The sequence below is a fragment of the Pelophylax lessonae genome, assembly GCF_965119305.1.
Source record: "Pelophylax lessonae genome assembly, chromosome: 2".
Taxonomy (NCBI): domain Eukaryota; kingdom Metazoa; phylum Chordata; class Amphibia; order Anura; family Ranidae; genus Pelophylax; species Pelophylax lessonae.
This window is the reverse complement of record NC_138769.1, coordinates 274,204,151-274,226,259: the sequence shown is the minus strand read 5'-3', so window position 1 is coordinate 274,226,259 and position 22,109 is coordinate 274,204,151. Positions and strand designations below refer to the sequence as shown.

Sequence of the window (22,109 nt, the reverse complement as noted above, 5' to 3'; positions counted from 1 at the left end):
ATAATATTCATAATGCGTGCAATGCAAAGAGGTGGAGCAGAGAACAGAAGACGAAGGGAAAAAACAAGAAAGGTTAGATCACAAGCTATAAACTCCCTGGATAACATGAATTCATTTTCGTTATTGTTAATATGGGCATTAATGTCCCATTCAACGTTTAATCCTAGAGGCTGGTAGCTTTTTAACTCGTATATCCAAAAAACTTCCCTTCTTGAAATGGAACGTTTAAGATTGCTTCCCCTCCAATGTGGGGTAAAACTCTATCCCTACAACCTTCAATGTTGAAGGATCTTTATGATGCCATCTTGCATGATGTAAAGACACACTGTGACCAGTGAACCCCTTTCTTATACAGGTCACATGTTCTACTTGGATACTGGGGGTCCTAATAGTCCGCCCTACATATTGCAATCCGCAATTACATGTGAGGAGATACACCACTCCTCTAGTGTGACAAGTAATTACATTTTTGATGTTATATTCCTTCTTGGTAATGTTCGAAAAACTTTTTGGTCCTCTTGGTTTTACATTTTATGCAAACAACATTTTTTACATGGAAACAAACCCTTAAGATCTCCAAACATAGTCGGAACCAAGGGTTTCTCAATGGGATTGGGGGCCACCATATCCCTCAGGTTACGTGCTCTTTTATAGATAACCTGCGGTTTGTCAGGAAGAGTTGAACCCAAGGTTTTATCCCCCTTCAGGACATTCCAATATTTCTTAAAGATGTTATTAACCCATCTATGTTGATGCGAAAACGTGGTAACAAAAGCATATTCAAATTTTGAGAGGTAGGTTCTCTTTTGGTATTTTGCCTTGGAACTACCAGATCTTGCTATTTCAGATGACTCTAAAGTCACTCTATCTTGTTCTAAAGTTTTATTGTCCCAACCTTTATGTGTAAATCTGGTCTTCAATGTTTCCACCTGCATATGAAAGGCTTCATCTTCCGTGCAGTTCCTACGGATCCTTCTAAATTGTCCTTTAGGAACAGCCTTTAGCCACGTTGGATGACGACAGCTGTCCATGGATATGAATCCATTTTTGTCGGTGGGTTAGATCTCCCCAAAGTGCATAAAAGTCTTGTTAAACCGCCGGGTGAGCGGTATAGACTCTAACCTCACGCATTGGGAGATACATAGACTTTTTTCTTCAACCGATGGTACAGGACACACCATCTTCTTCACCAACATCTTCATTGAGGGTTCTCTTTAATGAAGGCATACACATACATTTTTAGTCTGATTGACATACTGTATGAGACTGTTTACCAATTTCACCATCAGAACTTATTCTATATGATTTGATGATAATGAAGTTCCTATCAGAATGGCTGTGGTAAACAGGAAGTAGAAACTCTCTTCACTTCCGGGTCCCGCCAGAGCGCCGACCGGAAGTTATCTTCATTGAGGGTATAAATACATTGTGAGTGATGGCGCACGCTTCTGCTCCAGTCCCAGCTGACGCCTAAGAGAAACACGTCGGGGGAGCTGCCATGCCATCACGCCACATGGACTGCGCTACAGGCGGCCCCGTTTTTCTACAGGAACCTTTCAGTTTGAAGCACACATTGCGTCCATTGTTGAAATTGTTTTATTTACATGTACTTTGAGATGAGAAGCTATGTCATCTGCCCCCAAAAAGTTTGGGGGCGGGGGGGGGGGGGGAGGTTTACATACAACAGACATCAAAGGATAAAAAGACATTTTCCCCTGGTCATGAAAAGAGAGGAACCAGAGGGATCATAAAACATGTTCTGGCCATGAGACGTTTTATCACACAATGGCCAAAACTCAAATTCAGGATCACACCTGTGTTTACCCATTCACTAGTAGATAGACTACTGTTTCAACCATGAGAAGACAAACGGAAAACAGCCTGGACAAAGACTAGAACCTGTAACTCATTTACCTACACCAAAGATGGGGGTAGAGATTGCGTCATACAGACAATTGTCCACTGAAAGCTAGATGGTGTCAAATAAACATTGTCACTTAGACTGATGAGAACTGCATCCTCAAATGAATTTCATATAATCATAAGCTTATACAACATCCTTGTCCCATCATATACAAAAGGGGGTTGTGGAACTTATGATGTTATGACAATCTTCTATTGAGAAGTACATTATATCTATAGTAGTGTCAAACGGTCAGAAATTCTCCCATATTTTAGGTCCAGTCCCAAATCATGAATGTATTGTTGTTAACATAATAATCCCTTAATGGATAATATTTTGATCGGAAATAACCGTGTGTAGAAACGTTTACATATACAAGTTGTTGTGTATCAATATATATATATATATAACTGTATATGTATCTATATAATTCTTACTGCTACTAAATGTAAAGTATATGGGTAAATCAGTAATTTCCAATCAATCTATATATATATATATATATATATATATATATATATATTGTATTAGTTATATTCTTAATTCAATGGCGTTACCAGGTCCAGTTACCAGGTCCAATCTTTACTTAGATACATGGTGGATATTAGATGGACATGTATAGAGGATGAGAGTATGGATAAATTATTATGTTGTTTTTATGATAGTCTTAAATGGAGAAATTATACAGTTTTAATATCCCAGATATTGGTTAACCAATAGAGGTGTCGCCCAATGACCTTGTCAGTTAATGGTTAAGTTATACCAACCAATGGGGATAAAGGTTACTCCTTCTGGGTTTGACTTATGGTAATTTTACAGCCCTTTTGTTCAATACAATATAAAAAGGGAAGCCCAGATGAGAGACAGGAGATTGCCCAACATACATCACACATACAACACACACGCTACTACTGCCATGCATAGACTCATCTATACAGACTCCATCTTGCTCCATCACGTGTCTGAAACTTTGAAGGACGCCAAACGAAACTCCTCCCTAACTGTCCACCATCTTGGGAAGGCAGCCATCTTAAGGACTCTGGCAACGACCATTCTAAGCTAGCAGCCATTTTAAATATGGTAAATATACCTTGCTGTGTTATTTGATATTACTTAATATTGTTTATTTCCTTCCTTACATGTTTTATATTTCATATTTAAAAGGTAACGAGATTACAGTCCCAGCCGTATTAACCATATGTAGATTTTTCTCCAAGAGCTGATTTTTGCTTTTTATAAATTTTTATTGATATCAGAATTAGCGCATATTGGCATATTAGTCTTACGTTTTGCATGGCCTATTCTCTCTCCATCTGCAGTGGAGTGATTGTCGGACTTCGCAATTCGCAGACAATTGTGGTCTGATTATATAGCACACTGAAATATGGTTTATGCTACTACATCTGGGAAAAACGTAATCTTGCTTTATTTTACTTTCGTTTAGCTAAATATCACATTGCATTTATCGTTTTAAGTTTGTCTTTGTGTCACTCAAGTCTGATCATTTATTGTGAAGACTGTCTTGCGAATAAATATTCTTATATATTCCCTACTGTAGACTGTTTCACTAAGATTGGTATATGCTTTTAAAAAGAAATTAATCGCCCAAACGTTATACTCGTTCAGAATAATATTCTAGAACGTGTAAAACGAAGAACAATTCACTAGAGGGAGTGAGCGAAAAGGACCGTCTCGAAAGACGACACCATCAGTCCCACAACTCGCAAGCAGGTCCGAAGGGACGACCATGTACTGGACAGTAACAGTTGAATCGAAGTCTGAAGTTCCAAGAGTTGTTTCCCCGAAAAGAGAAACCCCCCTGACTGAGAACTCCTCCAGAGTTCTCATGGTGACTTCCAAATTTGTTTTTCAGCACCATAGGGGGACTCGATACGGAGAAGTGGATCGGCCAGGAAACCCGGACTGATACACCCCGCTGCCGCAACAGCGCCAGGACCGGAGCCAACACCTTTGTGAAGACCCGAGTAGCAGAAGCGAGACCAAGGGGTAACGCCAAAAACCGACAGAGATCCTTCTCCACGGCAAAAAACAGAGAACCCGTTGGTGTCCTGAACACAACGGGATGTGAAGGTAGGCATTTTGATGTCTATGGAGTCCAGGAATCCCCTTGATGTAGGGAAGCCACCATTGTGCGAACCGATACCACCTTAAATTTTTGATCCGCATGGAACCATCAAAGGGCCAGCTTGTTGAACCAGAGCCTGAACTGAACCCCAGAGCGCCTGCAAGCAATCCGGGGACAGCCGTAAACCGGAAGAGAAAAATCCCACCGGAAAAAAACGGATCAAATTCGATCTTGCAACTGGACTGCATGACCTCCTGAACACAGCTGCCTGGGATCCGGGCCAGCCGTCGGTCCAAAAACCGGCAAGGACGACCCCCCCCCCCACCCCATAGAAGGGTGAGGACGCACCTTCAGGCTGAGTAGGCCTTGTCTGCAGGTCCGGAAAAACCTATCTCTTGTTGGTCAGATTAGGGTCGTTTGGAACCACCAGAGGAAGTCTTTAAGGACATCGCCACATCAAATGTCCCAGAGGGACGAAGAAACTGTTGTGAGCAGAAAGGGAGGGACCCCCATCCGCGACGAAGGCCCTTACTCTTGTTAACCTGTGGAAGAAAGGTACTCTTCCCCCGATGAGGCCCTTGTATAATGTCATCCAGGGCAGCGCCCAACAGGTGATCCCCCTGAAAGGGGAGATCCGTTAAGGCCTTCTTAGAAGTTTGATCTGCAGACCAACACATTAGCCAAGTGTAGCACCCTACAAGGTAGGTGCTAGGTAAAGTATAGTGGGCCTTGGCTGCCTAACAGCAGGGCCATGATTTTCAGCTGGGTTGTCATGTCTCCCAGGTGCAGCTGTTGAGACTAGGGAGTCTCCCCACTGTGCTCCATGAGAGGGTTCTCATTGGGCAGTGGAGGAAACCCAGCCAATGGTACACTCCGAAATGAAAAATAATTATATCGGTGCAAACATACAATAAAACCAAGCTGCTCAACACCCAGGTACAAAAAACAACACCAGATAAAATACAATAGAAAAACTATGGTGCAGCGCTATATTTACAACAAGGATAAATAAATAAATATTCATAAAAGTCCATGAATAAAGTTAAGCATGAATAAATAAATGAATAAAATCTTCTATAAACAAGAGAAAGTCCATCCAGGCTTGTAAGACCCAAAAGTGCACAGTGCTGTAAACTAGTTCAAAAAGTGCTCACACTCAGTGAATATCCTCCACCAGTAATACCAGCCTCTCACATGAGAGCTGTGTAAACACAGTATATAATAATATCCACACACTGGCATCTGGATGTAACACTTAAGATGGTGAGAAAACAGATATCCACTTTACAAAAATGGACTCCTTACTCCTCTTGTCAATCAGCAAATCGTGATCCCTTGCATACAGGAGATCACAGTGTATCAGCATAAACAGCCTGTCAGCACATCAGGTACACACAGAGCAGCTGGCTTCTGAGCGCCGCTGCTCTGACTTCCGACTGGACTGCGGATGACGTCACGTACTACCCCCCCTCCCTCTGCACGCGTTACGTCCCTAGGGGCGGGACTTCCTCAGCAGTGTGGGAGGAGGATTAGAACGTCACCTTTATACCCGAACTCCAGGAAATGACCCAGAAGGAAGCTGCCGGAGCAGCCATATTAGACTCCAGGGTAACCTTATGGTGATAAATGAACCCAGAACCGGAAAGAGTACCCAGATACATAGCCCATAATATATACGGAGAAACTGCTCCTGGATTGTAGCCAATTTAAATTAATAAATAATAAATACATAATCCCATCTATTAAAGTGCATACTCTATATAGAAAGAAATAAGGATAAGTAGAAAACCCTTATTAGATAAATGTGCCAATATCATAAGAGGCGTAATTCAAATAAAATGAAAAAACTCCAGGAATATAATAAATATATTTCCGGCAAAAGTGGGAGGAGATACTAAAAACATCACCCGCAGTCACAAGCAGTCTCAATATAAATATACAAGAATGGAATAAATAAAAAATACTAAACAAAATATACTGAACTAAATATAACTATGGCCATATAAAACATTAAAAATTGAAAATTATTCAATAAATAGTATAAAAATTACCGGTCCGAAATAAAACAATTAAGATCAAAATCAACATTGAGACCTCTGGGAACTCCTACTTTTGTCTCAAAAATCCAAAAGGACTCACGTTTGCTAAGCTGACGTACAAAATTGCCCCCCCCCCCCCTCCAATGCTTCTTGACCGTCTCTATCCCCCAAAATTTAAGGTCACTGGGGTCTTTGTTATGATATTGCTTGAAATCTTGCACAACATGATGTGGTTTGCGGCCCTTTTTAAATACTACTCATATGTTCTGCCACCCTAATTTGTAGGGTTCTTGAAGTACGGCCAACATATTGCAGGCCGCAATTACATTCAAGCATATATACTACCCCCGTGGACATGCAGGTAATCAGATCTTTAATTTTGTAAGACTTGCCCGTAGTGTGAGCTACAAATTCCTTTTCTCTTCCTTGAATTAATTTTGGATGTCCGACAAGCCACGCATCTCCCACATGCATGGAATCTGGACAGGAAGGAAAACAATTTGTTCTCACTATATACTGGAGGGTCATTCACTCCTGGCGCCAACATATTTCTAATAGTTGGAGCTTTTTTATAAACAAATGATGGTTTGGCCGGTAGGATGGGGCCTAATACTTTGTCCTGTTGGAGTATTGGCCAATGCTTTGCAATGATTCTTTCTACCTTTTTATGCTGAACATTAAAGTCTAAAATTATTCTACTCCCATCATTCACTCTAATTTGGGCAGAATCCTTGTTAGTCAGCAAATTCTTCCTCTCAATGTTTTTGACCGCAGAAGTATCTTCATCCAACTTATCGCTACTATATCCTTTTTCCACAAATCGTTCTTTTAAGGTCTTTGACTGGGCAACATAATCCGCTTCCAATGAGCAATTCCGTCTTAAACTGACAAATTGCCCCTTGGGTATATTACACAGCCGAGACCTGTGGTGGCAGCTATCTAGAGGGAATTATGAGTTTCGGTCCGTAGGCTTAAAATAGGTGTGTGTCTTAAAATTACCTTTATCTTTAGAAATGACTAGGTCTAAAAACACCACTTCACTCTCACTAGTGGTCCATGTAAGGATTTTTATCGTTGTCATTCATTCTCATCATGAATGCCTAAAGACTCTAATCATCCCATATAAGGAATAAGTCATCAATATATCGTTTGTAACATATTAATTCAGATGGGTGTTCCTTAAAGATAACCTCTTCCTCCCAGTGGGCCATAAATAAATTGGCCACACTGGGAGCAAAGCAAGCACCCATAGCTACACCTCTTAATTGTAAACATTTTTTTATCATACCAGAAGTAATTCTTTGATAAGCAAAAACAAAGGCTACTTAATAAAAAGCTTCTCTGTTTTCTAGGAAGATTAGATGACCCAAAGGCCTATTTTACTGCTTCCTGTGCTTCCGTATGATTGATAATCGTATACAAAGATCCCACGTCCGCCGTCACCAAAACTGATGTAGGGCTACATGGAACATCCTGTAAGAACTGAATAATATGTTTAGTGTCCTTAAGGTATGCCTGTGTGGACACCACTAAGGGTTGGAGGTGAAGGTCTATGTATTGACCTAATCTGGATGTTACTGAGTCAATACCATTGACTATGGATTTCCCCGGATGGGGCCTCACTGTTTTTATGTATTTTTGGCAGAAAATACATGACTGGCTTACGCCAAAACAGTGGGTCTAGGTAAAAAGACTTCCTACTAAGGATCCCTCTCTTAGTCCCTAAATCCACTAGCTTATGTAGTTCTCCTTTATATTTCAGAAGAGGATCTCCTGGTAGGATCTCATCTGAAAACGCTCCATTTCTTTCCAATAATAATCCTCACTTAAAACAACTAGACCCCCCCCCCCCCCCCCTTGTCAGCGGGTCTGATCACTATGTCTTAATTGGCCTCTAATGACTTCATTCGTTTCTTAATAGGCATAGGTATTGACTCCGTAACATCCAGATTAGGTCAATTTTATTTGGGTACATCGTTGCACGACCACACAATTGTCCATTAAAGTAACGCAGTGCTGAATCGCAAAAAATGGCCTGGTCATTAAAACCTTCCAGTCCAGAAGTGGTTAAAATGGATTTTTGTAAGATCTTACCATAAAATCCTTTTCACTTAAGCTCATTGACAGACGCAGTCCTCCTTGATTAATATCAACTCGGGTTATACTGCCCTCTACAGGAGTAGGACTAGGCAGAAAAGAAACGTTCTGGCCACACCTTAGGGGCAGTCCCAGAGGGTATATCCTCTCTCTCTCTCTGCTACAGGAAGTCTGATATGTCACAAAGCAGTGTTTAAAGAATTTAACCCAACCCAACTCAAAAACAGAGGCGGGTACTGCGTCTGTCAATGAGCTTAAGAGAAAAGGATTTTACGGTAAGATCTTACAAAAATAAATTTTTCTCTGTCGCTCATTGACAGACGCAGTCCTCCTTGATTAATATCAACTCGGGACGTCCCAAAGCAGTGCCACAAATGAGGGGGTGGGAAAATGGAAATCAAAATCCAATCTAGAAGGCCCAACCGGTGCCAACTAGAAGTCTTAAAGGCTCATCAATCAAAAGATGAGACTCAACTGAAATTCCAACGGAAAAAAAACCCTCGAGGTAGACCACCGGTCTCCTCAAATTGCAGCCTGCAAAACCTTGCGGCCAAATGAGGCATCCGCCGATGCCATCACATCAACTTTATAAAATTTTGTAAAGGTATGCACCGACGACCAGGTAGCCGCCTTGCACACCTGGACCACTGACGCCTGATGGCGGTAGGCCCAGGAAGTACTGAGCGCTCGAGTGGAGTGCGCCTTAACAGGGAACGGAGGATTCCGACCCTTAATAGAATAAGCCTGTACCACCGTCTGCCTAATCCATTTGGAGATAGTCGCGGCAGATGCAGGCAACCCCTTTCTGGGGCCATCCGTGATCACAAAAAGTGAATCCGTCTTACGGAAGGATTCCGTAGTCTTCAGGTATACCCTGATTGCCCGAACCACATCCAAGGAATGCAACGCACATTCCCGAGGATGACTGGGCTTAGGACACAAGGAAGGTAGCACAATATCTTCATTCAGATGAAAGTCTGAAACCACCTTAGGAAGAAAGGATGGCTTCGGATGAAGAACTACCTTATCCCTATGAATCACCAGATATGGGGAATGACACGATAATGCAGCCAGTTCTGACACCCTGCGTGCCACCAAGAAGGCCACCTTCTGGGATAATGTAAGTAAGGGAATCTCCCTAATATTTTCAAAGGGAGGTTTCTGCAGAACCGACAACACCAAATTAAGATCCCAGGGCGGCAAGGGCGCGCGCACTGGCGGAGCCAAGTGCCGCACCCCCTGGATGAAATTCCGCACCAAGGAATGAGTAGCCAGAGGCTTCTGAAAGAAGACTGCTAACGCTGAAACCTGACCCTTGATAGTGCTCAAGGATAGTTTCTGCTCAACCCCCTTTTGAAGAAAAGCCAAGATTCGGGTCACCGAATAGTTACGTGGGAGAAATCCCAAAGATTCACACCACGCGATATAAGTCTTCCATGTGCGATAATAGACTTTGCTGGAAGTCGCTTTCCTTGCTTTAATTAGAGTAGGAATAACTGAAGCTGACAATCCCCTGTCCTTCAGTACCTGGCTCTCCATGGCCAGGCCATTAAAGCCAGCGACTGTAAAGCACGATGGAAGATCGGTCCTTGAGACCGCAGATCCTCCCTGAGAGGAAGTCTCCAAGGAGCGTCCGCGACTAGTCTGCCCAAGTCGGCGTACCCGACTTGACAAGGCCAGCCCGGAATTACCAGGATAACTGGAGTTCCCTCCACCTCTATCCTGCGGAGAAATCTCAGCAGCAACTTGAGAGGGGGGAAGACATACAGTAGCTGATACTGCCCCTACGGGGCGCTCAGCGCGTCTGCTACGTCCGCTAGAGGATCGCAGGCGCGAGCTACCAACCTCCGCGCCTTCCTGTTGAGCCGACATGCCAACAGATCCACCTCCGGGATGCCCTATTGAAGACACAGCTGGTGAAATCCTTGGTGATCGAACTAAGTTACCACCATGGCATAGTCTGACTGGATCCGAACCGGGCTGCCCTAGAGCTGCTTGGTCCAGGCAATCAGACAAAGTCTGATCGCTCTCAGTTCCCACACATTTATCAGAAACTTGATTCCTATCGGAAGTGATAACTTTTCCTGGCTGAGCTTTAGAGACCGGAGTCACCGGACCAGAGACTCCCTGGTCCGCTCACTCAACCGGATCCGATTCCTGGAGGGAACTGGGAATGGTCTTTGGAAAAGGTAAAGAAAACGTTCTGCTCAAGGAACGGAAACTACCACTCCCTGTAGCATATGAATGTTGGAAGGGAAAAATTGCACCGGTACAAGTGATCGACACTCGATCTTGTATCCCGATCGTATGATCTCCTGAACCCCTTAGTCCGGGATTCAGGAAAGCCCTGGATCTGAACACCGGTGAAGACGTCCCCCCCACCCCTGAGCTGGGTGGGGGCGCACCTTCAGGCTGTATTAGTTTTATCTTCAGGTTTGGCTGAGTCGGCCTTTTGTTTACCCGACCAGCGCCCTTTGAAACCCCCTGAAGGGGCTTTGCCCTTCACGCTCGCCCCAGCGGAGCGAACAAACCTTTTATGAGCGGAAAAGGAAGGTCCTCGCCTGTTACGAGGTCCTTTAGCTTTAGCAGTCTGCGGCAAAAAAGTGCTCTTGCCCCCAGTGACATCATTTATGATCTCATCTAGGGTGGCCCCAAATAGGCGATCCCCCTGAAAAGGGAGATTAGCCAAAGCTTTCTTGGAACCTTGATCCGCCGACCAACACTTTTAACCACAGCACACGTCTGAGGACTACAGCTGACATTGATGCATGCCCTAACAAGGGAGTGGCATCCAGGGCTGCGTCACAGACGAACTGTAGTCCTTGTATAATTTGCTCCATCAAATCAGACGCTGCCGGGGGGATACTTCTCCCCTTTAAGTCATGGCGTAGCAATTTTGCCCATTCTGTCAATGTTTGTGAAACTAAGCCAATGGCAACCACTGGTCTAAAGGTTGACCCTATCAGGGAAAAAACAGTGCGGGATTCCGCTTCCACTTTTCGATCCACCGGATCCTTAAAGGACGGAGCGTCCTCCAACGGGATAACAGTGGCTTTATTTAGTCTGGAAATCGGTGGATCCACCACTGGTGGTACCGTCCATTTTTTAATGAGGGATTCCTCAAATGGATAGCGTCTAGCAATGCGTTTGGAAATAGTAAGGATTCGTTTCGGATGATCCCATTCCTCTTTAATTTTATTACCAAAACATTTGGGTAAGGGAAAAACCTTCGCCGTCTTGGTAGGCTTACTAGTACCAAAAGGAATTTCCATCTCGGTTACTTCTGCCGGTGTAACCTCACGTCTTAAGGGTTCCCGGACAGACACAACTAGTGCGTCCACCAACGCTTCTTCTTGTGCTATGGCGGAGGTAGAAACCTCCTCCTCACTATCTGAGGAGACATTACCTGAGACAACAGCCCCAGCAGAGGGACCTGCAGCTGCAATGACCATCTCAGAATCTGAATCTGAAGTATCAGATGAAATAGGGGTAGGCGGGGGTCGCTTTCTTGACCCCCGTCCCTGACAGGCCATCTCCACCCGGGATACCAAAGACTCCAAAACTGCTGATAATGCTTCAATACTCTGTGAGGAACTGGAGGGTCCTGCAGCCACCTCGAGGGGATCAGGTGGGGATACATGTGTGGCAGGGTCCATGATTATACAAGACACTTGCAAAGAAATAAAAAAAATGCAATTTTAAACAAAACTTTTTTTTTTTTTTTCTTTAGTCCCCCAGCGCAGCAGCGCCCCTCAGTGTTACCTGCTTTTGGACCCCACAGAGAGAGAGAGAGAGAGAGAGAGAGACCCCAAGGCTCACCACCTGATGCTCAGAAGTTTCTATTCAACCTGCTTCCAGCACTGTCTATTACAGCCAGGAAGTCTTTGGCATGCTTTCCTGGGTAAAGGCGGCGGCTCCACCCCTTTACACGCCTTCCGGCGCCTCCCAATTACTCCACGAGGTGTTTGGTCACCTCAAACATGGCCGCCCCCATGCTGGAGACACGAGGCTACGCCAATATGGCGGCCCCGTGCGATCTGTGGGAAAATGGCGGCGGCCTGTGGAGGATAGCGGCGGCTTGTGCAAGTTAGCAGATGCCTGCGGGAGGTGTGCGCTCGGCCTGTGCGGCCTGCGGGAGGTTGTCCTCGGCCTGTGTGGCCTGCGGGAGGTGACCGGCTTATGGAAGGATGGCGACCTGCGGATGCTGTATCCAGGCATAGGCATCGGCCTGTATAGTGTCAGGTAGGATACTATCACCTCTATACCTCAACAGTAAGAGACAGTCTGCAGAGCCCCACAGAGTGTTACCACACGGATCGCTGCTCCAGAGGACAAGGAAGTGAGGTCACCAGAGGCTGAACTATATGCTGCAAGGCTAAGGGAAAATGGTTGCCCATAGGAAGCAATGGGAGGCTTCGGCAAGATGGCCGCTGACATGTGCTCAGAACGATCGTTCTGCCACACACAAGATGGCGCCGCATGGTGCCAAAACCACTACATAGCAAGCTGTTAACAAGCCCACAGTGAAGCCAGACATGCTGCCCACACCTAAAATGGCGGACCGCACGGTTTTTACCCGCTGCACACATAGTCTGCACCTCCAGAACACCGAAGTGACACAGGAGAGGGGCCCCCAAACCCACACCGCGCCAGCAGTGCAATAAAAAAAAGACCCTCGCAGGGAACGCATCAGGGAGCCCCACAAACACACAGACATGGGGGAACACACAGCAACACAGGACTGCCACCCCAGACAGAGGCCCCACACAGAAAGTACTTACCTGTATCGGATGGCGTGAGGTGCCTCTATGAAATGGAAAGCCGCTGTCCTCAGAAGACAGGGAATACCGTCAGCCAAACGCAGGACACTGCAGCACTGAACTGCAGATGTGTCCAGTGAGGTAGCCACCTCACAGGCTGCATCCCTGCTGCGAACAGGGATGGGTCGTTCTTAGAGCCAGGGCGAACACATAGCTGAACGCTCAATGGCGGGCTGGAGATCCATCTGACACTCTGCCCTGGAGAGCCAGGGCGGCCAGTCCGATGCCCAGCTCCGCAAAATCCATCTTCATCCGAAGATCCGACTAAAACTAAAGCTGACAAAATAAACAGCTAGTAAAGCAAAGAAAAAACTGACATCCTTGCAATAAAAATCATAAGAAAGATTAGAAGGCTGAGACTGTAGCCCCAGCACAGGGAAGCCTATCTACTCCTATCGCTAGGCAGAGACAAACTGAGTTGGGATGGCTTACTGCAGGGGGTATTGAGCAGTGGGACAGCCCCCATGGGTGTGTATATGCAAATGCCTTTGTTCTTTTGACTAAGTCTTATGCCTAGCTACTCCTGGGGAGCGGAAGTCAATACCCAATAGTGATGACTTAGAGGAGGCGGCGACTGTCGGAGGACGTAAGAGAAATGAGGGTCATACTATTACATTGTTTGCAGATGACGCCATATCCCCCCCTATCTGAACCAAAGATCTCACTTCCAGCAGTACACGACACTCACTTTATTTAACAAAATTTGCCTCCAAGTCCAGTATTGTGGGGCTATTTGTTGTTACAAAAATCCTTCCCATACCAGTGGGCTTCCAAATCATTGCAATACTTCGGAATTAAATTGACAGCCTTTAATGCTGAGCTCTATAAAGCAAATTTTATCCCTTTGATCACCACCTGCAACAAGAGCTGTCTCGCTTGAAAATGTTTTACCTGTCATGGTCAGGCCGACTGGCTGCATACAAAACGCTGCTCTTAACCAAATTTGCTTTATCACTTTAGAACTCTACCCATAAAGCATCTCAGACCTTTCTTTATGACAACTCAAAAGCAACTGACTCAATTCATCTGGGCAGATGGTAGAGTGCGCTGCCCAAGACATAAGTTATAAACACAGAAAAGCTGGCGGTATGGGGGACCCGAACATACGGGACTACTATAAAGCCACGGTTCTGGACCAACTGAAAACTTGGTTCCAACCAAACCCTAAATACTACTGATGCTCCATCGAACAGCAGTGGGTGTCGCCAAAAAACTGTTAATTCCCTTTTGCTGGCTACCATTGTATCTGGAAAACTCACACAAACCAACAGCCCAACTATCTAACCACCTGGAAAAATGTACATAAACATGGCGAGCCATCAGGTGAACAAATTACGGTACCTACTACCCTTGACTCACTGTCATCTACTTCCTGGAGTCTCATTTTCAAAGTGGAAGGATCTTAATATATTCAGGGTTCATACACATTTTCACCAATAAAATTCCATGACTTTTCCATGACTTTTCCATGACTTCACGTAAATATTCATGACTTAATGTTTCATGAAATGTCTATGTATACATGTTAAATAAGAAGAAAATCCATGTCACACCCAGCATATTTTTACTTAAATAAATGACAATCTTTGTAGTGTACAGTACCTCTGTAGTTAGGGTTTCATTTGTGGATACAGCGTGAATCAAAATGGTCCCTTGTTTTACAGTGGATGAGATGGAAGCACCGCTTCCGCAGCTGGGAGCCAGTGTCACTTCAGGCACACGGGTGAAAAAGCCAGCAATCAGATTGTCCGCAGCTGCAGACTTGTTGCTTTGCACCTTTAGCGTGGCTAGACAGCGCTGCCTCTCCCATGTTCAAAATGTCAAACGTTTTACGACACACACTGTACATTTAGCGGACATGATACAGGAGAAGGTCAGAGGCTGTAGACATGATACAGGAGGTGGTCAGAGGCTGCGGACATGATACAGGAGGTGGTCAGAGGCTGCGGACATGATACAGGAGGTGGTCAGAGACTGCAGACATGATACAGGAGGTGGTCAGAGGCTGCGGATAAGTTACAAGAGAAGGTCAGAGACTGCAGACATGATACAGGAGGTGGCCAGAGGTTGCAGACATGATACAGGAGGTGGTCAGAGGCTGCGGACATGATACAGGAGGTGATCAGGGGCTGCGGACATGATACAGGAGGTGGTCAGAGGCTGCAGACATGATACAGGAGGTGGTCAGAGGCTGCGGACATGATACAGGAGGTGGTCAGAGGCTGCGGACATGATACAGGAGGTGGTCAGAGGATGCGGACATGATACAGGAGGTAGTCAGAGGCTGCGGACATGATACAAGAGAAGGTCAGAAACTGCAGACATGATAGAAGATAGAAGAGCACAGGGGAAGCAGAGAGCACTGGAGGAGCTGAAGGGCACGGAGGGGGGGACTGGAGAGAATTAAGGGGGGGTTTGGAAAGCATTGCAGGGGGGTTGGAAGGCGCGGGGGAGCATGGAAAACCAGGGGGATGGAGAGCACAGGGGGAGAGGGGGGGGACTGGAGAGCACTGTCTGGGGGGAACTGGAAATCACTGAGGGGGGAGCCAGGGAGCTGGAGAGCACTGGGGGAGCCAGAAAGCATGGGGGGGAAGAGATGAAAAGCACTGTGGGGAGCTGAAGAGCACTGGGGGGGCTAAAGAACACTGGGGGGGGGCTAAAGAACACTGGGGGGGCTAAAGAACACTGGGGGGGGCTAAAGAACACTGGGGGGGGCTAAAGAACACTGGGGGGGGGGGGCTAAAGAACACTGGGGAGGGCTAAAGAACACTGGGGAGGGCTAAAGAACACTGGGGAGGGCTAAAGAACACTGGGGGGGGGGGCTAAAGAACACTGGGGGGGGCTAAAGAACAGTGGGGGGGGGGCTAAAGAACAGTGGGGGGGGGCTAAAGAACAGTGGGGGGGGGCTAAAGAACACTGGGGGGGGCTAAAGAACACTGGGGGGGCTAAAGAACACTGGGGGGGCTAAAGAACACTGGGGGGGGGGGGGCTAAAGAACACTGGGGGGGGCTAAAGAACACTGGGGGGGCTAAAGAACACAACACTGGGGGGGGATAAAGAACACTGGGGGGGCTAAAGAACACTGGGGGGGCTAAAGAACACAACACTGGGGGGGGCTAAAGAACACTGGGGGGGCTAAAGAACACTGGGGGGGCTAAAGAACACGGGGGGGGCTAAAGAACACAGGGGGGGGCTAAAGAACACAGGGGGGGGCTAAAGAACACTGGGGGGGCTAAAGAACACTGGGGGGGCTAAAGAACACTGGGGGGGGCTAAAGAACACTGTGGGGGGGCTAAAGAACACGGGGGGGGCTAAATAACACGGGGGGGGGGCATTTTTACATTCAGCATATAGCACTGGTACAGGTAGGTGTCCTTCCGGTTCCGCAGTTTGCCCTTACTGTCAGTCACTGGCCAGCAGTAGCAGCAGCAGCAGCAGCCGCAGCCGAGGAGATGACCCAATGAGGCAGCGGGGAGGGCTGGCCGCGGTTTGCCTGGAGACACTGTGACTGGCTAGCAGCAGCAGTAACAGCCGGGAGATTATCAACCAATGAGGCAGCGGAAGCGTCACTGGAGGGCGGGCCGGCCGCATGAATGTGACGCGGGGGTGCGGTAACCGAAACAGTTACCGCCCCCTTCCGCGTCATCATCACGTTCATGCGGCCGGCCGGCCCGCCCTCCAGTGACGCTTCCACTGCCTCATTGGTTGATAATCTCCCGGCTGTTACTGCTGCTGCTAGCCAGTCACAGTGTCTCCAGGCAAACCACGGCCGGCCCTCCCCGCTGCCTGATTGGGTCATCTCTTCGGCTGCTGCTGGCCAATGACAGCATGCGCATACAGCGGACCCAGAAGGACGCTAAGGGTCCTTTCACACGGCCGCTCCGTGTGTCCGCAAATCATCCCATCCGTTTGTGGATGATTTGCGGACATAATGTAAGTGAATGGCATTGCGGATGTCAGCGGAATACCATCCGCTGACATCCGATTTTCCTCCTTTCAGTTCTGTTCCGTTTTTTCGAATGGAACAGAACCCTATTTTTTCATCCGTGTAAAAAACGGAAAGGAAGGAACATCGGATGTCAGCGGTGTCATCCGCTGACATCCGCAATTCCATATACTTACATTATGTCCGTATGTCATCCGCAAACGGATGGGATGATATGCGGGCACACGGAGCGGATGACACAAATGTCATCTGCTCTGTGAAAAAAAAAAAAAGTCTGCAGCGGACTTAAGCAGCGGAGCGGCCGTTTAAAAGGACCCTAATACAGCGAAATGTAAATACAGTATGTGGCAATATAATTATCATAAAATAGTTAAAATTAAGCATCTGCTCCTCCACAGTAATTTAATTCCATGACTTTTCCAAAACCTAGTGTGTTTCCTAATTTTCCATGACCTTTCCAGGCCTGGAAAGTGTCATCTAAAAATTCCAAAACTTTTCCAGGATTTCCAGGACCGTATGAACCCTGGATGTAAGGCTCGAGGAATGCAGTATGACCAAGCCCACCCTCCCCCCGTAAAAAAGTAAAGTCACTGTCCAAACAATGGATAAGCAAGCCCTTTCTCCTCAGGATAAAGGGTGTTGGCTTGGGGGGATGGTATATTCTAAAAATACCACTGCCCAAGCTGTTAAGAGTTTAGTCTCACCCAGGACTCTGATGCATTGAACACCAGAGACCCCTGTAACCAAGATGCTTTCACCTGATTCTTCAGCAACTGCTTAGGAAGCCTGAGTCCTCTTTGTCATCTGAGATTTAAGAACACTGTTCCTAATAAGTTAAGTAACTTTAAGTGTATTTCTGTTTACAGATCATAGGCTGTTCATTTGTTAGGCATTATTATATCCGTCAGTCTTGCATTATGTTCCTAATATTGTAATAGTTTTGTATGTACCGCAGGTTTTGTATATTAAAAGCACATTTATACATTGCAGAGGTCTGAGTTTCCTTGATTATACCGCAAAGTAACCTTGCTAGATAGACGCAAGCAAAACATGTGACAACACTGAAGAAATTACACTTTGCTACAATGTAAAATTAGTGCGTGTAAAGCTTGTAAAACAATGTAAATCTGCTGTCCCCTCAAAATAACTCAACACAGCCATTATTGTCTAAACCGCTGGCAACAAAAGCGAGTACACACTAATTAAAAAAATGTCCAAACTGGGCTTAAAGTGTTAATATTTTGTGTGATAACCATTATTTTCCAGCACTGCCTTTTCCAGCACTGCCCTAACTCTTGGGCATGTAGTTCACCAGAGCTTCACAGGTTGCCATTAGAGTCCTTTTCCACTTGTCCATGATGACATCACAGAGCTGGTGGATGTTATAGACCTTGCGCTCCTCCACCTTCCATTTGAGGATGCCCCACAGATGCTCAATAGGATTTAGTTCCGGAGACATGGTTGGTCAGTCCAACACCTTTACCCTCAGCTTCTTTAGCAGGGCAGTGTTCATCTTGGAAGTGTGTTTGGGGTCCTTATGTTGGAATAACTGCCCTGCGTCCCAGTCTCCGAAGGGAGGGCATCATGCTCATACTTCATTATGTCACAGTACATGTTGGCATTCTTGGTTCCCTCAATGAACTGTAGCTCCCCAGTGCCCGCAGCACTCATGCAGCCCCACACCATGACACTCCCACCACCGTGCTTGACTGTAGGCAAGACACTTGCCTTTTTACTCCTTACCTGGTTGCCGCCACACACGCTTGACACACTTGTGCTGCACTCCCACTAATCTTCAGTCCCATACAGGGGTTAGGCTCCTCCAAAGTAAAGGTGCCAGTCAGGCACTCAGATTGTCTAAAGGCTCCCACTTGCTACACAGCTGGTTGATTTTCTCTTTTCCCTGAACAAACTCACCAGCTGAGTAGCAAGTGGGAGCCTTTAGACAAGCCGAGTGCCTGCCTGACACCATTACTTTGGAGGAGCCTAACCCCTGTATGGGGCCGAAGATTACTGGGAGTGCCGCATATATAAAGAACCTCTGCAATGTCAATTGCTGGGGATTGGAAGGAGAAAACATCCTTGGGTTGGTCCTGGATATCCATATACAGCCAGGTGGAGCTGTGAATGCTGGTAACTTTTTTTGAGGGCAGAGATTTCTGGTGAGCGAAACAATAGGGGGGCCCGCGTGGAGACACTAGGCACATTGCATGATACCGTGGAACTCCCTTTGCAGTAACACCACCAAAAATAGTTTTTTCTAACAGCACCAGTATAAGGACTTACAGTGTTGGTTGAAATGCTGGAATAACAGAAGGATAATCGTTTACTATAGATATTTTTCTATCTAGAGCGCAGATCACTTCATATTAGCCTTGTTATTCTATATATTTTATTATTATATTGATTGGTTGAGGTTTTAAGTGTAATAGGTTTGATATATTACACTGGGCACTTTCAAAATATTTTTGCTTTTTTTGCACTCATTTTCCTATTATGAAGATATGGTATAATCTTTACACACTGCGTTTTATCTGCACTATATAGATTGTTTGATATTTTGAGGTTTTGTGAAAGATTGGTTTTGTCAAAATTTGGTGGTTTTAAAATGATTGCATTATGCACAGAGCAGCGCCAAACTAATTTCTTGCTAAAAATTCCACATCAGACACTATCCTGGTAGTAAATTTAAGTGGGAGCAGCAGCTCTATTTACATTATTTTTTTTCGTAATAATTATCCATAGCACAGATCACACACACTTCCATTATTTAGGAGCACAGAGATACAATGTATCCCATACTCATTTACATGGGGGGGGGGTCTTGGATCTGGGGATGCCCTGTCTGCAGATCCCCACAACCCCAGCTAAGGTTGTGGGGAAGAGGCCCTTGTCCCCATCAGCATCCCTCCCCCCACCATATGTTGAGGGCACATGGCCTGGTATGGTTCAGGAAGGGCGGGGCAAGTGAATGCCACCACCCCCTCCATTTCCTGTCAAGATTTTTAATTGCAGGCAATGTTTTTTTTACATTCAGGTGTCAGCGGGATGAGTCATCCGTTGTTGGGGACACATCGGCCGGCTTCTCGGCTCACTCCTTAACAGCCAGCTAATGTTAAAGATGCCGGTGGCTGCTGGCTTCAAAGATTTGCATCTAAAATCGCAGCTAAACCACTGAACGGCTGCTTAGGAAATTTGCAGTGAAAATGGAGGGGAAACTCACAGACATGTGTGAACCTAACCTGAAGCATTTATCGAAAAAGAGATGAAACACTGTTCTGTAAATACTTAAAGCGGTAGCAGCAAAGTCTGTATAAACTTTTTCTTTAAACAATTCCCCTGCAGTTTAAGGTCACCAATCCCATGGGTCCTGGACGCTACTAGCTTCCCCCGTTCTTCCTTCTGGGTTCCGTCTCTTCAGCAGCTCGAAAGGCCAGGCCACAATGACCTCAATCTCGAGCATGTGCAGGGGAGTCACATCATTATGGCACAGATCGGGTGTGTTAATTATTATTATTATCAAGGATTTCTATAGCGCCAGCAGTTTATGCAGCGCTTTACAATATTAGAGGGAGACAGTACATATACAATACAAGAAAATACAAGAGGATTAAGAGGGCCTTGCTCAGAAGAGCTTACAAGAGGTTGTAAGAGTAGGGAATGAGCTGATGGCAGATTAGTTGGCGGTGTGATAGGCTTCTCTGAAGAGATGAGTTTTCAGGGATCGTGTGAAAGCAGCTAGAGTAGGAGATAGCCGTACAGGTTGAGGTTGAGCGTTCCAGAGGATGGGAGAGGCCCTGGTGAAATCCTGGAGACGAGCATGAGAGGAGGAGACAAGGGAGCTTGAGAGTAGGAGGTCTTAAGAGGAGCGGAGAGGACGGTTTGGGTGATATTTGGAGACAAGGTTGGTGATGTGGCTCGGGGCAGAGTTGTGAATGGCTTTGTATGTTGAGGTTAGTATTTCGAATATAATTTGCTGGGCAATCGGGAGCCAGTGTAGGGATTGTCAGAGAGGGGAGGCAAACGCTGAGCGGTTCGTAAGGTGGATAAGCCTGGCAGCAGCGTTAATGCAGATTAAGCTTTGCATGCATGGCTCAGTGTACTTTAGAGCTGACAGGTAGGAGAGTCATCTATGACAGAAGAGACCATCAGTGGCTCTAGTACTCCTTCATAGATTGGAACTGTCATATAACAAGATTAGGGGGAATTATCTGGAGCAGTCAAAATCTGAAGCAGTTGTGCATGGCAACTAATCAGCTTCTACCTTTAATTTTCAAAGCTTAACTGAACAGCTGAAGATTGAAACTGATTGGATGTCATGCACAGCTGCTCCAGTTTTGATAAGTTTCCCCCCAAATGTGTTCCGTGCATCCCTGTGCAGGCAGTCTCATTGACTCAGTCAATTGGAACACAGCGGCTGCATGAACACAGCTGCTGCTCCCGATCGGACAGCCGTGTGGGTGCAGGTGAGGGTCCCCATGCACACTGAGTTCGGGGACCCGCATGTACACGCACTCACAACCTAAATGAATAGGACCGCCTTCAGAACACCTACTCATCCAGAGTGAAGGCCCTCTAATGCAGGAGGTATGATCCAGACCATTTCACTAGGTGAAAAAAAAAGAAAAAAAAAGAAAAAAAAAGAAAAAAAAAAAGGCCAAGAAAAAGAAAAATGAATACAGCCACCACATCTAAAGATTGGTAAACTTCAACATATTACATTTTGGTTTTATTGCCGCTTTAAGGTCAACTATTCAGCTGTATTTTCTGTGCAGTGTGCAAGGGACAAAACTAACCAGTTTTAAATTTCTTCAGAGAACATAGCTTCTAATTACCTTGTGTTCTCGCCGACCCCTCCTTTGTTGCTGCTCAATAAGATCAGAAGCTGATGCTGGTGGAGAAGCAGCTCTCATATTGCAAATCACTTTTATACTGTCTTCAGGAAGAGGTGGTAGCCCAAGAATTTCACGCTTTTCTGCTTTCTTTCTCTGTAGCGCTTCAAATCCACCCAGGGTGCACTACAAAAATAACAGTTTTCAGCAAGAAACACAACTAATGCAAGCCAGTGAAATTCAGGATGAAACTTACCAACACAGTCTTCCACAGCAACAACAGAACCTTTTTCATTGGAAAATGTGGAGCATGGCCACTGCAAAACTTTGTCACCATACCAAAGAGCATTACGGCAAATGGTTCATTGTTACAAAGCGGGGATCCT

The 22,109-nt window shown here is 45.8% G+C and overlaps 1 protein-coding gene across 2 annotated transcripts in view; it reads right to left on the bottom strand.

Annotated features, from left to right (window-relative positions):
• The window catches only part of STRIP1 (striatin interacting protein 1), a 652,163-nt gene that overhangs the window by 324,913 nt on the left and 305,141 nt on the right, over positions 1-22,109 (bottom strand). For both annotated transcript variants that reach the window (XM_082245809.1, XM_082245810.1), the window contains exons 8-9: positions 21,980-22,107; positions 21,727-21,909 (exon numbers count right to left, since the gene is read on the bottom strand). In XM_082245809.1, the coding sequence (XP_082101935.1) occupies positions 21,727-21,909; positions 21,980-22,107 (311 nt within the window). The remainder of the gene's footprint in view (positions 1-21,726; positions 21,910-21,979; positions 22,108-22,109) is intronic.